This window comes from Neofelis nebulosa, chromosome 9, assembly GCF_028018385.1.
Source record: "Neofelis nebulosa isolate mNeoNeb1 chromosome 9, mNeoNeb1.pri, whole genome shotgun sequence".
Classification (NCBI taxonomy): domain Eukaryota; kingdom Metazoa; phylum Chordata; class Mammalia; order Carnivora; family Felidae; genus Neofelis; species Neofelis nebulosa.
The window spans coordinates 22,422,036-22,445,905 of NC_080790.1; the positions used below are offsets into that span (position 1 = coordinate 22,422,036).

Sequence of the window (23,870 nt, forward strand, 5' to 3'; positions counted from 1 at the left end):
GAGTGGGGGAGGGGAGAGAGAGAGAAGGAGAGTCCTAAGCAACTCCATGCTCAGCACAGAGCCCAATGTGGGGCTTGATCCCAACAACCCTGGGATCATGACCTGAGCTGAACTCAAGAGTTGGATGCTCAACTGACTGAGCCACCTGGCATCCCTCAATCATTCTTATTTTAATGTCTTTTTTGCACTGCTTCACTATTTGGATTTCACCCTGGGAAAATTCATCTTGGATTGTTGATTTTATTGGATAACTCTTTTTTTTTTTTTTTTTTTAAATTTTTTTTTTTTTCAACATTTTTTATTTATTTTGGGACAGAGAGAGACAGAGCATGAACGGGGGAGGGGCAGAGAGAGAGGGAGACACAGAATCGGAAACAGGCTCCAGGCTCCGAGCCATCAGCCCAGAGCCTGACGCGGGGCTCGAACTCACGGACCGCGAGATCGTGACCTGGCTGAAGTCGGACGCTTAACCGACTGCGCCACCCAGGCGCCCCTATTGGATAACTCTTGAGCATTATGTTTTGTCATCTGAAGGCTCACTTTGCTCTGAGAGTTGGAGAATCCCACACTTCAGCTCCCGCTAGGCTTATCCCTGCCTTTCCAGTGGTTTTATGGTTGCATCCATCAGGCCCCAAGGGTCTCTAAACCAGAGCCAGGTGTTATATCGGCAATATGGAGTTCCTGTTCTGCTGTCATTGGCGATATTGCCAATCTCGTCACATTCACGGTCACCACGTTAGCACTGGCTTAATTCCTTCCTGATCAGAGGCAGTACCTCTGTCCTCCTATCTCCTCAGTTTGGGAGCCTTACATATGCTGTAGTCCTGGGCAGCAGGCTTAACAGCTTCCTCTAACATTTTTGGTTAGCAAGGGAGACTTAGCCCAGCATCTCTGGGTTTGAGCAGGGGGCATTGCCCCAGTCTTCCATGAGTGGCACATTTCTAGTGCTCATTACCCATTAGAGGTCCCTACCACTTACACCTGCCTCTGGGACTGAAATATAGCACACGCAGGGCTGAATGCTCTAGGATTCTGCTCCCTTTCTGATTTGTGGAGTTATCTTGTTTTTGAGCTTGTGAGTACCTTTTCATTGTCTCTTTGTATCTTTATATATCAATGGTTTGTGTGTGAGCAGAGAGAGTGTCTTAAAGCATGAATTTACATTATTATCGAGATTAGAAGTCATCCATAAAGGGGCGCCTGGGTGGCTCAGCATCTGACTTTGGCTCAGGTCACGATCTCGTGGTTTGCAAGTTCGAGCCCCACATCGGACTCTGTGCCGACAGATCGGAGCCTGGAGCCTGCTTCAGATTCTGTGTCTCCCTCTCTCTCTGCCCCTCCTTCACTTGCACTCACTCTCTCTCTCTCTCTCAAAAATAAATAAACATTAAAAAAATTTAGACGTCATCCTTAAGAATGTTAGGTTTTTAAAGCTTTTCTTTTTTCCATTATGTGTTTGAGATCAATTTTCTTAAAGACTAGAGTTTGTTCATTTGTTCATCCATTTAAAAAGCATTTACTAGGTGCCAACTATGTGCCAGGTACAACGTAATAGATGGTAATTTCCAAAGATAACTGTATCAATATTTGTCACAGTGTATATGCTCTTTTCACGCTGTGCAATGGCAATCTTCTACTGAGAGGTGGAGTGTGAGGGCAGAGTTTCCTGCCTCAGTCAATAGAATGGGCCAGAAGAAATACTGCATCTGACTTCCAAAGCTAAGTCATAAAAGCCAACTCTTCTGCTGGGCTCCCCCTCCCTCTCCCTCTGGATACTGTTTCTCGGAACCCAGCTTCTACATTGTGAGGAAGCCCGGGTCACAAGGAGAGGCCTTGTGTAAGTCTGGTCAACAGCCAGCATCAACTAGCAGGCACATGAGTGAAGTAGGCTTCACATGATTCCAGCTCTCTGCCTTTGAGTCTTCCAGGCCCCAGACATCACCGAGAGAGACAAGCCACGCTGTGACCCGTCTCAGTTCCTGATGCACAGAAACCATGAAGGACAAGAAATAATTACAGCAGGTTCCCTGTATCTGCAGTTTCACTTTCCGTGGTTTTAATTACTCATAGCCGCAGTCAGTAGGTGATCCTCCTCCTGTCGTATCGTCGTCGGAAGGTTAACAGCAGTTTAACGCTATGTCACGGTGCCTGTGTTGCTGACCTCACTTCATCCCCTCATGCAGGCATTTTATCATCTCACACCATCTCGTAGGGGAGGGGTGGGTACAGTACAGCAAGATACTGAGAGACAGGGAATGTGATCATTCACAAAACTTCTATGACAGTATATTGTTATAACTGCTCTCTTTTATTATTATTGTTGTTAATCTCTTACTGTGCCTACTTTAGGAATACAACAGTGAATAAGACAGATGTCCCTGGCCTCACAAGACTAGTAATTCAATGGAGAAGACAGAAGTACTGAGTAAGTCATTTGAGCTGTGATGAGTGTTTGAAGAATAGTGTTCTGCAAGTATCTAGCAGGGAAATCTACGCCAGTTGGCCGTGGAGGGTAATCTAATTTCTTACTATAAAATGGTTATGACTTCCCACAATTCCTTCCTCCCAGCACAAGGCCTGGCCATAATGGGTGCTCAAAAATACTGCATAGCTTATTGTGATTGGTTAAAATTAGTTTCCTTGTGGCAGTCTTTTTGTTTTTGTTTTTGTTTTTATTTACTTCATGTTCCGAGAGATGAAATTAACAAAAAGGCAGGTCAGGAAATCCTGGAAACATGCATTCAGTCTCTGAACCACATGGAAAATTACCATTACAGTTCTTTAACTACTAACGTTCTCTTTGCATGTTGCATTGTATAGTATGTCTTTGCCTCCCAACATCGAGAGAGAGAGCTCTGGTCTAAAACTGTCTGACCTATATAAGGGAAAAATATTGAAATTTTCTTCTTAAAATGGTTCAGAATGAATGGCACGATCTGAATGTAACTGAGAGATATTTTACTCAGCTCTATACATTAGGACGCTCAGATGGACTGAGAGAGCCCTCTTGTAACAGAGTGGCCCCTGAAGTCCTTCCTGTGGCATCATGGAGAACCTATGTCTGTTCCCCCAGGCAGTCACAGCATCTTCACAAGAGAATGTAGCAAATGTTCCAGGGGTTGCATATTAATTAGGGTCGTTAGACCAGTTGAATTTGAATTTCAGATAAATAACAAACAATTTTGTAGCATAAGTCCATTTCGTATATTATTTGCTGTTTGTTTGAAATTCAAATTTAACTAGGCATCCTGTATTTTTATTCACTAAATTTGGCAACTCTAATACTAATTATTCCATAGAATGTGGAATAATTAAAAAAGAAAACAAAACACCAACAGTGTGAAGGCAGGGAGGGGACTAAAATTAGCTGAGGTTTGAGAAGTGCCAGATTATGGAGATGACTCAGGGAACCTTTTTCTCCACCTAGGATTCACTAATTTCCTTTTCTCCACACCCCAGTTAGCTGAAAAATGTGTTTTCACTGGGCTCAAGAATTCACATGCAATCAAACTGACATGATTAGTCCTGCCTCTTTGCTTTACCCGTTTGTATGAAAGTCTTTGGTTTCTCATGGAATGAGCAAAACCTTCCATCCTTACCTCAGTTTCATTGCAGCAGAACACATCCGAGAGGGCGTAGAAGCGAGGATCCAGGTCAGCAATGGCAGGAGCTGGATTGAACAATGTTTTCACTGTAAAGGAACGGAAAGGGGCTTCAGTGGTCCTCATTTTTAACATGGTGTGTTGACAGACATTCGGTAAAGGCAATCCCCAAGTGTGACCACTTTCCCCATGAAATGAAAAATCAACTTAGTTACGGGTGTAGAAGTCTAAAATCTCAGTCTCTATGATGGCCTAGTACCAGCCCCTTCTTATTTCTATTTGCTCTATTTTTCACTCTGCAACACTTCAGCTTCAAGGGCAAGCGTCGGTATTACAGTCAAGATGATTACAAAGTTGTGGCAAAGCGCAAGAATATTAAAGAAAATTTTAAGTGCTGTGGCCTGAAAGGACATGCATGAATGTGAACATTCAGGCTGGTGAACATTTTTGTTCATAAGTCCATTTTCCAGGAAAGAAAAGAAGTTAGAAAATAAGTAATGAAGAGGTCAAAAATTTCCTGGTAAGAATAGTCAAATAGGAAGTTTATGTACATATGCAGGTTTTGAACATCTATGCATGTATTCCAGATATATCACAAGTACTCACGCAAACATACGCTTTTTTCTAAGATTTTGTTTTTAAGTAATCTCTACACCCAAGGTGGGGCTCGAATCCACAACCCTGAGAGCAGGCAGGAGTTACACGCTCCACCGACTAAGCCAGCCAGGCTCCCCAAACATACATTTTCACAGAAGCTTACGTTCTTGGCTTCTGTGAAGAATCTGGGAACATAAAGGAAAGCTTGATTGAGAAAGGAGGAGAAATTCAATCCGAGACTGAGAGCTAGCTCAGACTAGGGACCTACAAGAGAAGGATGGATAGGGATAGCAGAGACAGGGAGAATGAGAATGTCACAGCCAATACAGCATCAGAAGAATTTCTGCATTTTTCAGAGGAGGAACGTGAACCTCAGAGAGATGAAGTCACAGTCTAAGGTCATATGCTGGGACATGGTTAAGCTGGGTGCCCATGTGGGGTCCTCCAGCTTTGAGTCCAGTATTTGGTCATCTCTCTAGGCCAGGACTCTGTTGATAGCAACACAAGCCTCCATTCCAATTTACAGTATATTTAAAACAGCCTCTGGTGTGGAACTTGGCAAATAAATAAATAAATAAATAAATAAATTAATTAATTTATTTATTCATTCATTCATTCATTCATTATTTATTTATTTACTATTTTTAAAGAAGTCTTCAGAAATCACAATGACAGGAAGCTTCCCCTTTATCAAAACACTTATCCACCAGAGTACCCAACTAGATTGGCTGGTTTCTTTTTCTCTACCCAGGTCCAATGACTTATGTGTTTAGTAGCCCCAATGGACCCATAGAGTAAACTCCTCTAGCTGCAGTTCTCAGAGACCCGTCTAGAACAGTGACCCACAAACTTCCTTGCACATCAGCATGACTAGGAGAGCTCATTAAAGTGCATGACTTCTGGTCTCCCCCTCGAACCCACTGATCAGAATCTCTTGGGGTAGGAACAGGAACGTGCACATTGAGGAGTTCTTCAGGTGGCTCTGCCGTAGCTGTTGTGGCATCGATGCGTTCCACATTCTTGGGGAGATGCTTCTCAGCACGTGGCTAATGGAAACTACCCACTACTTCTGCCTGATAAAGCTAGCTAGTTTGCTTCCATACCTTCCTTGGTCTTAACAGTTTGGTTTGGTCAATGGATCTCGTCCAGTGGTCTACAGACTAATGCTATTCCCACATTTTCATTATGTTAGAATTCAGAATGTCCACCCACAGAGATCCTATGGTATATTTTTGGCTGCTCATATTTTTGCACAGGTTATTGTGCAGCTTAAGTTAGAAAACGGGTGTAAAAGCCCTATGTAAACTGTAGAGTATTGTACAAACGTAAGGGATTATTACTGTTATTATATTGTCCTTTACACACAGCTCAACACCCCCGCCCATCCACCCATCTCTTTTGCCTTCTGTTGAAGTTCGTAGCCTGGCAACAGTCTCTCTCATTGGTTTTGTCGCTTCTGCAAGGTCTTAAGAGATGCCAGTTATGCATAAAGGCCCTCAACGCCCAGCATTCCAACACACCCATTTACTTTTTACCGTTGTAGAACAAATATATTGCTCCCTATTTTCCTTGAAGGGTAAATTGCAAAAGCATTGCTCACATATTATGATCTCTAAATCTGCATGCATCTGAGCACAGGTTAGAGCGAGGTACCGGGATGGAGCAACAGCTTTGAGCCATTCTTATAAAAGTGCCATTTCATCTCAAAAGATTCCTGACCCAGCAATTCCTTTTCCAAACCTATCCTACAGAAATACACAGGCAGGCAAAGATGAGGTACAGTGAGGTTCAGGATGTACAGTGATGTACAGCTCTGTTTTTGACAGAAAAAGAGAAAAAGACAAAAAGAAACCTAAGCTTCTATCAGAGAGGACTGGTTAGGAAAAAAAAAACAAACCTCTAATGGAATGTTCTCCTGCTGTTAAAAAGAATGAAGCAGATTTCTGTTTAGCCACAGAAAGATTTCTATAATTTGTGAGTAAAAAAAAGGAAGTTTTGTAATAAAATCCATAGTATGACCCTCTCTCTCTTTTTTAAATCAAACAAAGCATACTTATATGCGTATTTACATTTATACACTTGCACAGAAGAGAACAAAGTCTGAGAAGTTACTCACTAAACTAATAAGAGATTAGTTCCAAAGGGTGACTGATGGGCATCAATCTGACCACAGATTACCTGCTATACACCAGGCAAAGACATCATTCTTAAAACATGTATAATATCTTACATCAAAAACCAAGTACATTGTAAATGAAATGATATAATGTCTGGCTGTTGCTTCCAAGGTTGCGGGGCGGGGGAAGGTGGGGGAGTAGTGAGTTGGGGTATAGATTCAACAGGATTGGCCATGTGTTGAGAATTATTGAAGCTTAACGATAGTAAATATGGGTTTACTGTACTATTCTCTGTATGTCCAGATAGATTTGAAGTTTTCCATCATAAAAAACAAATTTTAAAGAAACCATTACATTGCGTTTTAAGCAATAAAAAGAGTTGCTGGAATGAGACATTCTACAATTTAATCTGACCATAAATATTGTATAAAAACCAATCCAATCTTATTTGCTTGTATTTTGCTGAAGGAAAGCATTCTTACCAAGGCCGGATGGTAACAGGCTGGATATGTAGGCTTAGAGTCTGACTAGTAACTAAATTTAGGGGAAAAAATGAAAATACCATAAAGCAAAGGACTCTCTTTGGCTCGTGCTACCATGAATTAGCATAAATATTTTACCAGGGTGAAAAAACTGTGAAGAATCAGTAGATGTAGTTAATCAAATAAGAACGCACCTTTGTGATAGTTTAGGTGGGAAAAAATAATGTCATCCCGGAACCACACAAAAGCAGAGGACACAAGATGTACCATGGAGTAACTTGGACCTGGAGGGGTGACTGACAGCCCCCAACATAGACGGGCTGAGCTCCCGGTTGTCTTAACAGCATGCCAGTGGCTGGCACAGTGATGCCAGTGAGGAACGGGTGAGCCCTGTGAGGGGGGACGCATAGGTGCAAAGCCAGGAAAACGAGGGGGAAGCGCTTCATGGTGTCACCATGGAGGGCAGGAGCCAGACAGTTAAGAGGGCCTTAATAACAAGCTTGGGGGCGCCTGGGTGGCTCAGTCGGTTAGGCGTCTGACTTTGGCTCAGGTCATGATCTTGGGGTTCATGAGTTCGAGCCCCACCTAGGACTCTGTGTTGACACCTCGGAGCCTGGAGCCTGCTTCGGGTTCTGTGTCTCCCTCTCTGCCCCTCCCCTGCTCGCACTCTGTCTCTTTCTCTCTCAAAAATAAACATGAAAAAATTTTGGAAAAAAACAACTAGCCTGGAGAAATAGGAAGAAAGTCACCCTAAGTAAAGAAACCGGGAGAAGGTTGGGGTAACCAAACACTGGCTTGGCGGCCTCCCTCTAGGGGTTGTTTACTGTGAGTTGATCAGCAGAAATGCTCAAAAGTTGGGCTCTGTGCTCGTGGCTGTGAAAGTCAAGGTGGCCGGCCAAGAAGTTTGCTTTGCCAAATGGAAAAGGACTAAAGTGGCATTAAAAGATATTTTGTGTCCTACCTAGAATTTAATCTTGGCGATCTTACAATCTCAATTATTTATAATTGTTCCTGTAATGTTCCATTTGCTTTGAAATGGATGTAAAGACCAGACCCGGCATGCCTAATTTCATCCCGAGCAGCTGCAGCACCAGCTCTCTGCTGTGGGCCTGCCTCGCAGCGCCCTGACACACCGAGGAGGGGGCCGGAGGGCGCCACTGGCTCATTTCTGGTGCTGCAGGTGCTGTTTAAGACCAATGCTCTCTTCTTGGTGAAGACACAAAGAGATTTCTGAGATAATCTATTCAAAGATGGAAGGGGGCCTTTTTCCTCTGTATTTTAACAACTATCCCTAATCCAGTTATACAGTGTGTTTAATTCAGAGCTCGTCACTTGTGAGAAGCACAGATAAGGCGGCTGTGATAAACCCACAGAGGAGGGGGAGGGGGATTTTACCACCTTTCTTGCAGGTGGAATACTGCTGATGAGCACACAGGCGATCTCACAGGGCGATGGACAGGACGCCAGGTGCTCACCGCATCTCTAAGACTGCCCGCTCTGCTCTGCCATCAGGACGCTCACACGTCCTGACATTAAACAACCGTGAGAGCTCTAGGCCCAGTTCTCTTGCTTCACCGAGGAAGAAAGTGAGGCCCAGAGCAAAGAGCTGACAGACTTGCATGCGGTCCTCCATTTACTAAGGGATGGATTCTGAATTCAGAGCCAAGCTTCATGACTCCCAAACCAGTGCTCCTTTCATTGTATCGCTCTTTTATGTGAGAAGGAAGACATTAAGTTCACACACACACACACAAACATACACACCTCATGGTATAGTAGCTAAGCTGCTCTGGCTGGTAACTACCAATCGAGGACCAGCTGAGTTCTGGATAGAGGAGTACGTGTGCACGTGTGCTTGTGTGTTTGTGTTTTGTGGGAGCGCACAAGGGATGCAGTGCAGAAAGCACTCTAGGATCCCAGAGACGGGAGCAGTGAAAACACTGAGAGCTTAGGCTACAGGATGAACAATGTTACAGTTTGTGGATCTTACTTTTCTTCACAAAGGCTCAGTTCCTTGAAATCAACGGGATGTGCAGTTTCTTTATTTGCAGGACACAGAACTTGGGTCCTGGCATCTGCAATCCGGGTTTCTACGTTGACCTTGGTTGAACTAAGTACTTAACCTCCCCAAGTCTGTCCCCTCACCGCCAATTTGGGAGAACAACGCCTGCCTTATCTTTGTCACAGGTTTTCCTGAGGGTCAGATATATTTGAAAGTGCTTTATAAGCTATACAGTACATAATAAAGGTAAGGCATTACTCCTTCCAAAATCACTATATGGGAAAGACCACGTGGAATTGATCCTTAGGCAGGCTGGCTCTTAGTAAAAATGCCGACTTGGCCAGTGCTCTTTGGCCTGCCATCACCTACCCCTGACCGTCCCTGATGCCCCGGGTCCTCCAGCTCCTCAGCGGGCACAGCTGCCGGGCAGGTGATGGAGGAAGCAGTTTTGGACCCCATCCAAATGACATCCTGAGGTCAGGCTGCCTGCCCTTCTAGATAACTCTAGATCCTCCACCGTGGTACCCTGCTCTGCTCCACACACTGGGTAGGTAGCGGGGAACCAGAGCAGGACAGAGGAAACCGTGATCCCTGAGAAGCAAGGGAGAGTAGGAACAGAAGGTGCATGAGGATATGCCTTGACCTATATAAGGAAAGACAGGAGCACGAATGAGGTGGCACATTGTGTTCACATCACCCGATTTGGATGCGTGGAGTGCAGGCGACGCTTACCACAGGCACGAGACTCTCTCTGTGACACCCCTGAGAAAATGCAACCAAATGGGTTTTGGCTTGGAATTCTTTCTGACAGCTTCGAGTCCATTAAAAGTACGTTAAATGTCAGTGAGAATTTGCCACGGCATGTTGTTTTGCCAAGAGAAAAATTTGTTAAATCAGGACATACATTTAAAAATTCTCCACAAAATCATTTCAAGTAACTTACTTTCCATTTACTGCTATTTAAAATGGTGTAGACTTTGGGGAGAAATCACTTATGCAAACACACACACATACACTTACTGTTCTTTTTCTTCTTTTCTTTTTAGTTTTGTATCTTGATGAGAACGTTTTATGTGGAAAAGTCAATGTAAATCACAGAACTATGGTCACAATATCAAAAGGAAGCTACTGTCTTGGAGGGGCTACTTTTTATTTTGATATATATTTTTTTGACCAAATGGTGCTGAGATCAGGATATGACCCTAATTTTACTTTCAATTAAAAAAATTTTTTTTTAATATTTTTATTTTTGAGAGAGCAAGAGTGAGCAGGGGAGGGGCTGACAGAGAGGGAGACAGAGGATTTGAAGCAGGCTCTGTGCTAACAGCACGGAGCCCTATGTGGGGCTTGAACCCCTGAATCGTGAGATCATGACACAACCTAAAGTTGGATGCTTAATCAGCTAAGCCACCCAGATGCCCTGGATATGACCCTGATTTTACTTTATTTATTTAGTTTTTAAAGTATTTATTCATTTTTGAGAGAGAGAAAGAGAGAGAGCGAGCAAGTGAGCACGAGAGGGGGGGAGGGGCAGAGAGGGAGACAGAATCTGAAGCAGGCCCCAGGCTCTGAGCTGTCAGCACAGACAGCGGGGCTCAAACTCATGAACTGCGAGATCATAACCTGAGCCGAAGTCGGACACTTAACCAATTGAGCCACCCAGGCTCAGCACCCCAATCCTGATTTTACTTTAAAGAGAAAAGTGAAAAGGGGAAGACATTTGGAATTTACTGAGATTCATGACACCAGGCTTGGCATCATGTTTTATTTTATTTTGTTTCATTATTAGAACAATTCTGTCGAGGGGTATTTCTAGATGTATTTAACAGACAAGGCTCAGAAACATCAGATGGTTCTGGAAAGACCACAAAGCTAACAAGGAACAGAAATGGAGTCTAAATAAGAAGATGCCTTGCCTACAAGTCAACGGTGAAACAGAAGCAAACAGAAAGAAACCATTTGGATTTTTAAAGAGTTTGTTCTTGGCTGGGGGTGGAGTGGGGGGAGTGAGCATGAGGGCAGATGAATCAATGTTAGCCATGTGTTGATAACTGCTGAAGCCAAGTGAAGGGTTTCATCATGCAGTTCTCCCTACCTTTGTATGTTTGAAAATTTCCAAAAGCTAAGGTCAAATGAAACCAAAGACTTAAAAGACCTTGACAACATAAAGAATATTACATACAAATAATCTTCTGTTGTTTATAGAACAGGGATGGAGTTTTACAAAAATGAGAAAGAACGAGTCTTCAGCTCCTAGAGACGTTTATCAAAATATACCTAGCTGGGAAGTCATCATACAGGACATGCGGCTTGACCTCGCTTCTCGGAAAAGCGATCATTCCACTGTGGGACCATGGGCTGCTTCTGAGGTACTAGTCGCTACTTGTATTATTTCTGCTAACTAGATTGAAGATTTATATCGCTGGATATCAGAAATGCTACTCAGGTTATTTTGTACCCAATTTATAAGCTTTTCTAACCTTATGAAGAACTATAAGAAGACCGTGAATCTTACAGGCTGGAGAGAGGATATTTTACTACAGGAAAAGTACTGCATTGCTTAACTTGAAAGGTTACCTTTCATTAAAACAGGGATAAACGCTTTTCTAAGAAGAAGAATAAATATGTAAAATCACCTCCATTGCTGTGGGCCATGGTCAGGGCTTCCAAAGAAGTTTCCGGAGTTACTTCTAGCTGGCAGATCATTACTTTGGCTCTGCTGATGGCCTTGGCTGCTTCCCTCACGTCTTCAGTATTCAAAAGTAAATTCGCTCCGGCCACTATTATGATGATATTCTGGCCTATAAAGAATTTCTACATATTTATATTAAAATCCAAGCAAAGCCAAGCAATGATATTCTGCAATGTTACAATCCCTTACAAAGTCACTATGTTAGATGTGTTGTAAGTATTAATTTTAACATTTCTAGGCAATTTAGGTGAAGTTCTATATTCCTACTGTATCTTTCTTTACACTATCCCTGCTCTGTAAGATCAATATTATTCTGATAATTTTGAAAAATCTAAAAAATATTTCCCCATTAATATTCTCATATACAAAGAATACTAGCTGGGAAGTGATATATAACATACTTAAAAATGGCTGGTACGATGTATGTGGTAAAGATTCTGAATCCTAGATGACAGATGTGGTAATGATGTATATAAATAGGAATAAACTTGCCTAACACTAAAAACTAAGGCTCAGTAGTATGCAGTCAGTTCATGTACATAACCTAGGGTATCTCCAAAAAGTGATTCTGAAGGTCAAAACATAGTTTATAATAGCTAACAGATGGAAAGCTGTACCAGCTAAGGCAGAGAGAGGATATTTGGCCTATCCAGCACTAGATCAAACAGAAGCAGGGGTAAAGGATCTTGAATACTCATCACTTGGACGCACAGTCTATAATCCCACATAAATGGGGAAGGACTGGGGGTGCATTTATGTTAGTGAACTCTCCAGAGCTGTGCTTTCCATGAGTGTAAGCCACAGGTGGCTGTTGAACACTTGAAATGTGTCTTGTCTAAATGGACATGTGCTTCAATTGTACAATGAATAGCAGATTTTAAAGACTGAGTACAAAGACGAGAAGGTCAAATCTCTTATTACTTTTTAAGAACATTTTGATTCCATGTTGAAAAGATAATATTTGAGAGATATTGGGTTAAGCGAGTATATTAAGATTAATCTTACCTGTTTCTTTTTACTTTTTATTTTGTAAAAAAAATTTTTTTTTAATGTTTATTTTTGAGAGAGAGAGAGAGAGAGCGAGCGAGTGGGGGAGGGGCAGAGAGAAAGAGACACAGAATCCGAAGCACGCTCCAGGCTCCGAGCTGTCAGCGCAGAGCCCAACACGGGGCTTGAACCCACGAACCGTGAGATCATGACCCGAGCCGAAGTCGGACACTTAACTGACTGAGCCACCCAGGTGCCCCCTACTTTTAATTTTTTTTAAAGCTTATTTATTTACTTTTTGAGAGAGACAGAGACAGCGTGAGTGGGGGAGGGGCAGAGAGAGAGCACGGGAGAGAATCCCAGGCAGGCTCTGCGCTGTCAGCACGGAGCCTGATGCAGGGCTTGAAGTCACGAAACCCTGAGACCATGATCTGAGCCAAAACCGAGAGTTGGATGCTTAACCGACTGAGCCACCCAGGCACCCCTCTTTTTATTTCTTAAAATGTGCCTCATGGAAAACTTAAAATTATGTATGTGGCTTGCATTATATTTCTTTTGGACGGCACGGACCTAGAGAGATGAGTTGTAGCAGCCATTTCTTTGCATTCCAGGCTGCTCGTGCTGATCCTGTATAGACATGACCTAAAACTACCTCTGAACACAGAACACATGCTAGCCTATCATCTTACCGCAGATGTGTCTGTTGGCCGCAAGGAGGACTTAAAAAAGTGGGGATGGTTCACCATAAACCCAATCTTGGGACTGGAAAAATTCAACGTACCCACACACACTGAGAGGCAACATATCTCCTTCCTTTACTCCTTTGGTGACCTCATTCTCTCTGCTAGCATCAACTGCTGCTTCTGGGTTGCTGACTCCCAAATCTATGTTTCTGGCCCGGCCTTGGCTGATGAGCAGCAGCACTTCGACTACAGCTGTCTGACAGACACTGCCATTTGGCTGGATCGTTCCGGCCTCAAACTCAACTTGTCAAGACTGCACTCCTGACTTCACCTTGCTATTCATTCCTTCACTTATGAGAGCCGACTGTCCCCTCTCTGGGTATTTGTGTTAGCTCCTCTAAGACAATCTGTATCCTCAAGGGTATAACCATATCCTACACACAAATCAGACAAGTTCTATCATAACAGGCACTCAATACGTCATATAAAACTGTATCTTTGTATGGAAAAGGCAGGAACTTGTTCCATGGATAGGCTAGAAATGGAACTCAAAGATATCCCTAGAACACAAAAAAGAGGTTTAAGACAGAGGTTTAAGACAGGCGGCAATAATTACTTAAGACGTAGCTTAAAGTAATGAACACAGGCTATTGTTAGAATGACAAATTTTATCTTCTTTAAGTGGGATACATTATCTTCTTTAAGTGGGATACATTTTTTCATTGTTATTGCAACTTGGGGATCACTGGAGTAGAGCTGAATATTCTGTATCTTCTGTGAGAAATGATTGTGTGAAACTATCCTACATCAAAGACCTAATTATGACAGGGGCTGGGCATGGGCCTGGGTGGCTCAGTCGGTTGAGTGGCTCTTGATCTCGGCTCAGGTCATGGTCTCACGGTTCATGAGATTGAGCCCCACAATGGGCTCTGGGCTAGCAGCAGGGAGCCTGCTTGGGATTCTCTCTCTCCCTCTCTCTACCCATCCCCGCTCCCAACCTTTCTTTCTCTCAAAGTAAATAAACTTTAAACAAAAAGAAGATGTTACTTTGACAAATCCCAATTTCACACAGTGCACACTCCCCACAATGCACTAGTTTCTGTCCTAGGTGCCCCTTGGAATGCTGGGTCATTCTGAATTCAAGAATCTTACGCAGGTTTTTTTATACTTAAAATAGTGGGAAGAAATTATGAAAACTTTACTTGAGGGTAAAGGGAAGTCACTGTTTTTAAAGACAAATGTTTCAACTGTCGCCAAGGCCCTGTGACAGACAGACATGGTTGTATATATAGACTTTTAAGATTTGATTGCCGTTTAAAGAGCAGACAAAATTGAATGCTAATGATAAGTTGGAAGTAATTAGTTGCTGCCATTTGCTCAGTAAATATTCTATAAATATGATTCATCAACTTCCTTGTGCACCTATCTATTTACATTTATTTACCTAGTATAACTGAAATGATGGATGAATACTTAACTGCTTTTAGAGACAAATACCAATTCTGAGTTCACGTGAAGGGTAATGGGACATTATAGGATATAAATATTATTTTGAGGCAACTGTAACACTTCATATGTATTGGATGGACAATTTTATATTTAAATGATCAACCAGGGAAGTATAAATAAAGGGAAGCATTCATTTTTTAAAATAGAAAGACCACACTTTAGGCCTTAGACTGGTGGGCATAGTAAGAAATCCATAGGATTAGAGTAAAAACTGATGCTTCTGTTCTAGTTCTGGACATGAACTGCTTCCTGAAATGACACTCTAATATGCGAAACACGTACCTTCATTATTGACAATTATAGAAGCAGTTCCTGTAGCAGCATCTTGAGTCTGATATGTAAATTCTAAAAGAAAAAAGAAATTACAATCATGTATATACAGCCTGGCACGGACAATCTATTTTAGCGATTTCAATGCACCACTAATCGCTGGAAAAGCTTTTTAACCTTTAGCCATCTGAGATGATAAAAGAAATAACTAATTACCGCTAATTTATACCCATCACCTATACAACAAGGAAGACAGAAGTCTTTACTTTGTTGCACCTTCGTTCTGCATTAGTAACAACCCAGCAGACCCCCCCCACTGCCAAATCACCCAAATTACTCATAGCATATCCACATGCATTTTTCTAGACCACCATTTTTTTTTTTCTTCAGTGAAAGAAATGATAGGCTTCAGATGAGAGATTAAAGTCAAACCTATGCAATGCACTTGTTTGTGTTTCTTCATAAACTTTGTGTCTCATGAAGCATTATGGTCTGGAGCGTAAATGGAAATGTTGATCAGGCAGCCTCTGGAAGCGGCAAAAAGCCTTGAAATGGAGCCAAAGACCTGCATTCTACTCCTGGCTCTAGCTCCAACTAGCTGTGTGCTCTTGGACAAATTGAGAACTGATCTGGCCTTCGTTTCTCTTTTGTGCAACAACGGTATTGGCTTCAGTGGTTTCTAAGATCATTTCCAGCCATGACATTCAATGACTTTTCTTAAAATATCTTTTGTGAATGTAGCACCTGTTTTCTCTTGTCACCTGCTTTAGAAACATTTCCATGAGATGAAGGTTTGTAATCTCCTATCATTTTATTCCCATCTGGAGGAATGTACATGAAAGAATTAACCAAACGACATTTAAGCAAGATGAGACAGAGCTGTGCATAAAAATTCTCTGGCCACCAGAGGAGGATCTAATAATTCTATTCTATATTCAACTTTTCTTGTAACCAGATCCCAGAGGAAAGTCATAAAAACTAACTTTAAAAAAGATGAAATTTTACCTGTAGAAATATCATTCTGTTTTAAGTTTTCTATATAATCATTGCCAAAAGAATCTTTGCCAACCTGTACCAAAGAAATGATGAATGTTAGATCTTTTACATTTAGTAAAATGCTACAATGTAGTTTTTAGAATACTTAGCATTTTAAAAGGGCATATCTGCACAGTACTTTATAAACATTAGCTAATTAATCTTCTTAATGTAAGATGCTAGACTTGATTTCAGCCCAAATAATTGTTATATATTAATGTTCCACTTGCATCCAACCTAAAACGTGAAGCATTAAATGACTGTCCCAAGTTCAATCACTTTGCTCTCATTTTGATCTGTTCCTGTGGAAATCACCACTGTGCTGTCCACCATCAACGGCCCTCAAGATTTATGAAGAATCTCAGTTGTTTGTACTTCACTATAAATGAGGGCATCTTTGTCATGACTTGCCTGGTATTTTAGAGTCTTCTTTGACATGGGATGGGGGCAGAGAAGGGGGAATTTAAAAAGCCGTCGCTAACTTGGTGTAGTGAAAGTCTGTCGTTCTTGAGTCCCAGCATGCATTCTGCTAGTGATCTTTCAGTTTTTCCTTGGACACTCACTCCTCTTCCATTCATAGGCAACATAATTAGGGTGCCAGATTTGTTACAACCATCGATCCTATGTTGACACATCATTATCACCCAAACTCCATCGTTTACATTAGGGTTCGCTCTGGTGTTGTACATTCTATGGGTTCTGACAAATGTATAGACACTTATCCACCATTACAATCTTATCCAGATGGATTCACTGCCCTGAAAGCCTTTCGTGCTCTGCCTATTCATCCCTCTCTCCCTCCAAGTCCTTGGCAACCACTGATCTTTCTACTGTCTCCATAGTTTTGTCTGTTCCAGAATGCCGTATCATTGGAATCATATAATATGTAACCTTTTAAGACGGGCTTCTTTCACTTAGTAAATATATCTGAGTTTCCTGCATGTCTTTTTTATGGCTTGATCACTCATTTCTTTTTAGTGCTGAAAAATATTCCATGGTATGGACGTTCTGCACTTTATCCATTCACCCACCGAAGGACATCTTGGGTTGCTTCCAAATTTGGGTAATTATAAATTTAGGCTCCTGTGAATGTTCATGTGCAGGTTTTTGTGTGGATGCCCTCCTATTTTTATGATTTTAATTCCAGTATAGTTGACATACAGTGTTATAGTTGTTTTCTCCTATTGTATTTTAAATTTTAATCAGCTGTCACCATTTAAGTATTAGGAGGCTTCACAAAAACAAGTTTCCAGGAGGTCCTGAAAATTCAGATGTTCTGGTAACGCTGGGCCCACATTCCTGCAAGGGAACCCAGCTGGATCTGCCCCAAAGGTGAGTGAGTCCATGCTGTCTAGTTGACCACAGTCCCTACAAGGCCTATTGCAATTTATGTTACCTTCTTGGCACCCGTAGGCTTTTAGGCTTCACTCCTGAACTACTTTTCTGTCCTGCAGGTGAGCACCGCGTCATTGGATCATGTATCTGTCTGGGTCTCGGCCACTCCTGGTGAGTTCTGCCTTTCCACAGAAAATTGTTCCCCTCTGGATGTATCGATAGAAAGAAACCTAGGAGCTTACTTGGGTCAAGTTCCTCAATGAGTGAAGATACAATTTCCCGGTAAGATTTTGGATGGTCTAGATCAGGGGTTGGAAAATTTTTTTTTCCATAAAAGGCTGGATGGGTAATAGTTCGGACACTGTTGGTCAGATGGTCTCTTTTGCAGCGATTCAGCTCTGCTGTTGTAGTGTGAAAGCAGCCGAAGAAAATCTGTAAACAAATGGATGTAGCTGTGTTCCAGTAAAACTTTATAAAAACACATGGTAGGCAAGATTTGCTCCATGGGCGGTAGTTTGCTGACCCAATTTAAATGCCTCCTCCGAGAGCTTCTTTCTCAAAGAACACTTTTCCCTGTGCTGCTTTTCTGGTAGAAATGCTGAGTAGGCAATAATCTCAAATAATATATAATAATTTCTTCTGAGCAGAATTCCTGTCTCTACAAAGAAGAGTGTCCACTATAAAGCACTGCTGTGGGGGAGAGTGCCCGGTGGAGGGAGGTCATTTGTCAAAGGTTTTCTTGGTGGGAGGCTGGCCATTTATCTACCAAAGCATCCCATTTCTTAGGTCAAAGATTCATACCAGAAACAAACCGTTTTCTCATCTGTTTTTAAACATTATTTAACTCTCTCCCATGGGCAATCAAGATGTGATATAGTTGGGAGGGACGCCTGGGTGGCTCAGTCGGTTAAGCATCTAACTCTTGATTTCAGCTCAGGTCATGATCTCACAGTTCATGGGATCGAGCCCTGCGTCAGGCCCTGTGTTGACCGTGCGGAGCCTGCTTGGGATTCTCTCTCTCCCTCTCGCTCTGCTCCTCCCTGCTCTCTGTCTCTAAAAATAAATAAACATTAAAAAAAAAGATGTGATATAGTTGGGGAAAGCATCACTACAAGAATATTGTAGGGATTAAAGGAAGGCCATTCCTCAGCATGTGGGGCCCGGTACAAATTAGAGCAAAGAAACTTCTCCCCTTTCCTATCAGTTTAATACAGGCAAAATCTGTTTAAGGTGAACACCAAAGGCATGTCTGATAAATGGTGGTGATGATATAAACATTTGGAAGTGCAGGGATTAGGGAGAATTGTTGGAGAGGAGGAGGCAACCCCAAAACATTTGGCTTTGCCTTCAAGAAACTGATAATACTGCAGGGAAAAGAAGGCGTACAGAGACACCCATCACCAAGTGGAGTATCAGGCGCATCCGAGGCATAATGAGGAAGGGATGGCCTGCTCAGACTTGCCGCAGTGGTATTTTAGTGGCTGCAGTAGCTGTCTTCTTCTGCTTGGGGAATCACCTGATGGGCTGCGTCCCTTGCTGACGGTTATGGTTCCAGATTTATTCCAATAGTGACTTCCTGGCAAACCTGTTGGCTGGTGTTCTAAGCTCTACGTGAGAGGTGACACAAAATACTTTGCTTTTGCCTTCTTTGATATTCCCATGACAAAAATAAAAATCTCGTGACTAAAAAATAATGGAAAAGTAACAGCACTGCTGAGGATTTACAGAAGTCAACCTTAGCCCTGTTAACTTTGCATCTGGGTTGTGGAGATACATTACAAAGTAAAAGGAGTGATAAGAAGCCTGAGAACAGGAAGATGGCATTTGCACTTGTGTCATGGAAGTCAGAAGTGCCCTCACACCGCCTGTGTGGTTTTGGGCAAGCCACATTTAAAAAAAAAAAATGTTTATTTTTGAGAGAGAGAGAGAGAGAAACAGAGAGAGTGCGAGCTGGGGTGGGGCAGAGAGAGGATGGAGGGGACAGAGGATCCAAAGTGGGCTGTGTGCTGACAGCAGAGAGCCCCATGCAGGACTCGAGCTCACGAATCGTTGAGACCATGACCTGAGGCGAAGTTGGACGCTCCACTGACTTAGCCACCGAAGCGCCCCTGGGAAGGTTGCTTTTAACTGCCTCTTGGCCTCAGTTTCCTTATCTGGAAAGTCACAGCACCTGTGAGGATAAAATAACATGCATGAAGTGTGCTTAAAACCGTAAAGGATTATATAATGGCTTGGTGCCATCACTGTCATTATCATTGTCGTCGCCATCCTCATCGTCACCATGGCAGTTACTGCTGCTACCAGGGCGGCTTCCCTTGCGGGGAGGGGCAGGGCTCCTGCTTCTTGGATTCAATCTTATAAACTACTTTCCTGTCCATCTGGTTCTCCCCAATGCTTCCAATTCTTCCTGTTGCTCCCTATTTTCAAACAGAAGAGCACTTGATCATGGAAGCAAGCCTGTGGGTGCATTAAATTGTTTAAAAAATAAGACTGTATTACTATTATTATAATAAAAACGTAACATCTCCATTAACGGTGTAACTAATGCTGTTTAATGTAACCATGTATCCCGTTGCTTCCACAAGAATAACACAGCCAACTGGGAGGATGTCTGTGTCTTAGACATACATATTACATCGAAATGTAGACAAAAAGGCAACAGAGATCTGAGTCCTTTCTTTCTGCATTACAGAGTCGTACAGATGCCTTGTGCTGTGTAATACTAAAAGAACGCCATTTTCCCGATTTCCCCATCCTCGAACCTCTTACACAATCATTTATTCTGCTGGATTTCCTTTAAAAAAGGTGGAGCAAAGTGAACACTTCCCCATCCCCTGTGCTTACTTCTGACTCGAATGTAAGCCTCTTCCCCAGTCGCTGGACACTGATAACCAGGAGTCACAGGAACAGAACCCAAGCAGGTGTCCTGCAATGACTACCACTGACAGCTGAGTGAAGCTACCTTGAAAATCACAGTGAATGATGTAAAGGGAAGGTCCTTGAAATAAAAAGGACGTGAAATAATGTCATAAAGGAACCTTCATAGGTGTCTCTGGAGTCTTCCCTGTTTTCCCGGTCACATTTTGCTTATCAACCTGGCAAGAGAACTCGAAGTGTAAGTATCTTGGCCGTGAAGCAAAATAGCGCGTGGAAGTCAGGAAACTTGGAATCGAATTTGTTTCTGCCATTATCGAGCTAATTAAAATGCTTTATATTTTGCTGCAAATTGTTCCACCTGAGCTAGGTAGGGTGGGACGGGGTGGGTTCTCTCTGGCAGGTAGGAAACCGATAGTTCTCAGCCTTCGCTGTGCATCGGTAGCTCCCGAGGAGTTTACAGACATCCGGGTGCTCGGGTTACACGCCACATCAATTGAACCAGGCCCTGTGCAGGTGAGACCGAGGCAGGCGCACCAGGTGATTGCAATGACTCCAGCCTCGGCCCGCTGGGACAGTGTGCGTAAAGCTTTGCGTGGAAGAAATGAAAAGGGAGAGCACAGCCCTGCCTGGCGCTGGGGTGGGAAGTCAGCTAAGTGGGAACACGGAGGAGTGTCGCCTACAGAATCTGCTGGGGGCGAGGGGCCCATCAGGGTCCAACACTGGGATCAAGGTATCGTAAAGCTACAAAGTTTGCTGCGCTTGTGTTTGCTGACTCTGGTCTCATTTTCACGTGGCTAGGCTCGCTCCCCCTTGCTTTGCTGGCTTCTCTTTCTAACACTCTTATTTGGCAAAAGTAGTTGGATTTCTCTGTTCTACAGAGTGGTCAGTAGAAAAGCACTGTTAACTTGGTATGATCATTTGTGTTAAAACACAAGGTGAATACAATTCAGTCGTGTCTATTTCCTTGCCTTCTGAGAACTTGGAAGTCCTCTCCTCTCTCCACCTAATCAAACCTTACCTGTTTTTCAAGCACAACTTAAAGCCTACCTTCCCTATTCTAGCCCTTCTTAATGCTCTCATTTCCTAAACTCCTAGAGCATTCCTAATAGATACCATTAAACATTTAATTGAATATCATCTTATGTTGTTTGCCTAAACAATCTCCCTAAAGGTCTAGCCTTCCTAAAGCTTATTGGAGACTCTAGCTTAGCAAGACTCAAGCCCTGTATGTGAAATGTGTTCATAAGTATTTGGTCATCTTAGTTGCCTCTTTATTTTCTTGGGCCTATTTTATCATTCTTAAAAAAATTTTTAATGTTTGTTTATTTTTGAGAGAAAGAGAGAGAGCAGGGGAGGGGTAGAGAGAGAGAGGAAGACACAGAATCCGAAGCAGCCTCTAGGCTCTGAGCTGTGAGCGCAGGCTGACAGTGGGGGAGGCTCAAACTCACGAACCGCAAGATCGTGACCTGAGCTGAAGTCAGATGCTTAGCCAACTGAGCCACCCAGGCGCCCCTATCTTATCATTCTTAAAGGGATGTGACCACAGGCACTCAGACTCTCCTAGCAGTGGCTGCCAAAAGGGTCTATAGAAGGTTTTGCTCCTAAACAGCCCTCTTGAAGGCACTCCTACACTCCTACACTATCCTTTCAGATAGTAGCAGTGAAATACTTTTGGGTAAAAGGGTTCTGCGAAAACCACTTTTGGGTAGAAGGATTCTGGGAAAACCATAGTCTGAGGGAGCCTGTTCCAGGTGAAAGAAGCCAGGTCATTGGCAATTATGGACAACTACTTGCACTTATGCTAAGGCAACTCCTAGAACCCGAGTGGCTCTTCAGGAAATCCCAGGCTTAGCTCTACCCTGAAGACTGTAGAGCAATGCAGCTGAATAGAACTTTCTGCAAGGATGAAACGTTCTCTAACTCTGCTGCCCCAAACAGGCACTTGAAATGCAGCCAGTATGATTGAGCAACTCAATTTACACTTTTATTTTAATTACATTTAAATCTAGCTGCACGTGGCTAGTGGCTACCATCTTGGATAATGCAGCTATAGGGAGATGTAAATTAGAATCACGGAAAACAAAAGGGCTGGTTGTATCAGGAGCAAGAACATTTCCTCCAGCTAAGGCTACTGAGATATTTCCTTCACTCTTACCACTGAGAAGGCTCTCTGCATTGAGGGAGAGCCAGTCATGGCTTCCATAGTCCAGAACCGTGACCTAATGCTGAGGAAGGTAACTTCAGTTAGCACTACATTTATAACAAACAAACATCCACATTTCAAAATGGCTGAGAAATGGGCTTCTTGGAATCCTTGAATGGTACAAAACATCTAGTAATTCTATCCATCAACACATAGTTGAGGAAAATAAAACCTAGAGGACCAAGATACCGTACTCAAGGTCACATGAAGTTGAATATTCTGCTAAGAAATTTATCACATATATTAAAACAGATTGCCAACTTTCAAAGGTAGAGTGCACAAAAACATAATTAACACTCAAATGAAGTTGAACACAATTTAATATTTGTGATTCAAGACATTATGTGACATTTCAGTCCCGAAAGTCCTAATGAACAGCAGGTTAGGGATACTAACATGCATTTGTTGTCCTATGACAAAACCTGGCAGTTGCTTTTTTGAATAAGTCCCTCAGAATATTATTTTTTTTTAACTTGTTACCTGTGGCTTTGCCTAAAAGAGGAAAGAAGAATATATAGGATTCCACTTGTTTAAGCTAGCTGGTGGTTTAAATCCTATCTAAATGGGTGTTTAGCTTCATAATGGCCCTTAACATACAAAATTAATGCTACAATCAGTAATTACGAGGCCTGCTTATCCAAGAGTGGAGGTGAGTTGGTGGTAACCCAATTATTTCTTCCATTCTTCCTATATGAGACACACATTATTTGGTTAGGGTCATAGGGTACCCTGTGTTTGGACATGTGGCCAAGCATTCCAATCAATATAGCCATTAGTTCTAGCCAGTTGTCCTACAGCAGAGCTCAGGAAAGGACAAATTTCACTTCATTCCTGGAATGGGATTACTTGGAAAGGGATGGTGACTAATTTTTGATCTTTGAAAACTAAATCTTACTGCACAGTTGACTGTCCCACAGTAATCTGACAAGGCACCTTTTTGGTTAAGATGATGAGTACTCTAATATACTGCTTTTCAAACCATCTGTAGTGAAGGCTCAGTTTTTTTTTTCTTTTTTCATTTTCAATCCATTGTGGACTAATAATTCCATAAAATATAACAAATAAAAACAGAAAAAAATCCTACAAAATACAAGGCTTAATTTATTATTACTATTATATTCAACAGCTATAACATTCCTCTGTAAAATTGCTATAAATATTTCTAATTGCTTATTCTCAATTTCTGTACTGTCCAGACCACTGACAGTTTGCAGGATGCCTGAGGGTCAGACCTTGAATGCGTGGCTCTAATATACTGCCTCTGTCACAGAGCTTAATATCTGCCCATTCCTCAAGGAAAACACACAGCTGTTTTTATTAGTTTTTTTTTCTTTTACCTTTTTATTTTCATTAAAATTTTTTTAATATTTATTTTCTTTTTGAGGGAGAGAGAGAGAGCGTGAGTTGGGGAGGGGCAGAGAGAGAGGGGGAGACACAGGATCTGAAGTAGGCTGTAGGCTCTGAGCTGTCAGCACAGAG

At 42.3% G+C, this 23,870-nt stretch overlaps 1 protein-coding gene and 1 long non-coding RNA gene across 17 annotated transcripts in view; one reads left to right on the forward strand and one right to left on the reverse strand.

Moving 5' to 3' along the window:
• RBKS (ribokinase) overlaps positions 1–23,870 on the reverse strand; it is a 93,140-nt gene that overhangs the window by 48,450 nt on the left and 20,820 nt on the right. For all 6 annotated transcript variants that reach the window (XM_058682902.1, XM_058682906.1, XM_058682903.1 and 3 more), the window contains 4 exons: positions 15,947–16,010; positions 14,954–15,016; positions 11,437–11,601; positions 3,600–3,691 (listed from right to left, as the gene is read on the reverse strand). In XM_058682902.1, coding sequence (XP_058538885.1) covers positions 3,600–3,691; positions 11,437–11,601; positions 14,954–15,016; positions 15,947–16,010 — 384 coding nt within the window. The remainder of the gene's footprint in view (positions 1–3,599; positions 3,692–11,436; positions 11,602–14,953; positions 15,017–15,946; positions 16,011–23,870) is intronic.
• Positions 1–23,870, forward strand: part of LOC131484556 (uncharacterized) — a 66,978-nt gene that overhangs the window by 36,390 nt on the left and 6,718 nt on the right. Inside the window, exons 1-9 of one of the 11 annotated variants that reach the window (XR_009248298.1) lie at positions 1,404–2,022; positions 2,350–2,425; positions 3,616–3,757; positions 3,913–4,122; positions 11,006–11,169; positions 16,955–17,039; positions 17,198–17,308; positions 17,431–17,593; positions 18,664–18,985. This is a non-coding gene — a long non-coding RNA (uncharacterized LOC131484556). Of the gene's footprint in view, positions 1–1,402; positions 2,023–2,349; positions 2,513–3,615; positions 3,758–3,912; positions 4,123–11,005; positions 11,170–16,954; positions 17,040–17,182; positions 17,309–17,430; positions 18,986–23,870 lie in introns of those variants that run through there. The other 10 variants (XR_009248300.1, XR_009248293.1, XR_009248290.1 and 7 more) reach the window with 10 other exon arrangements.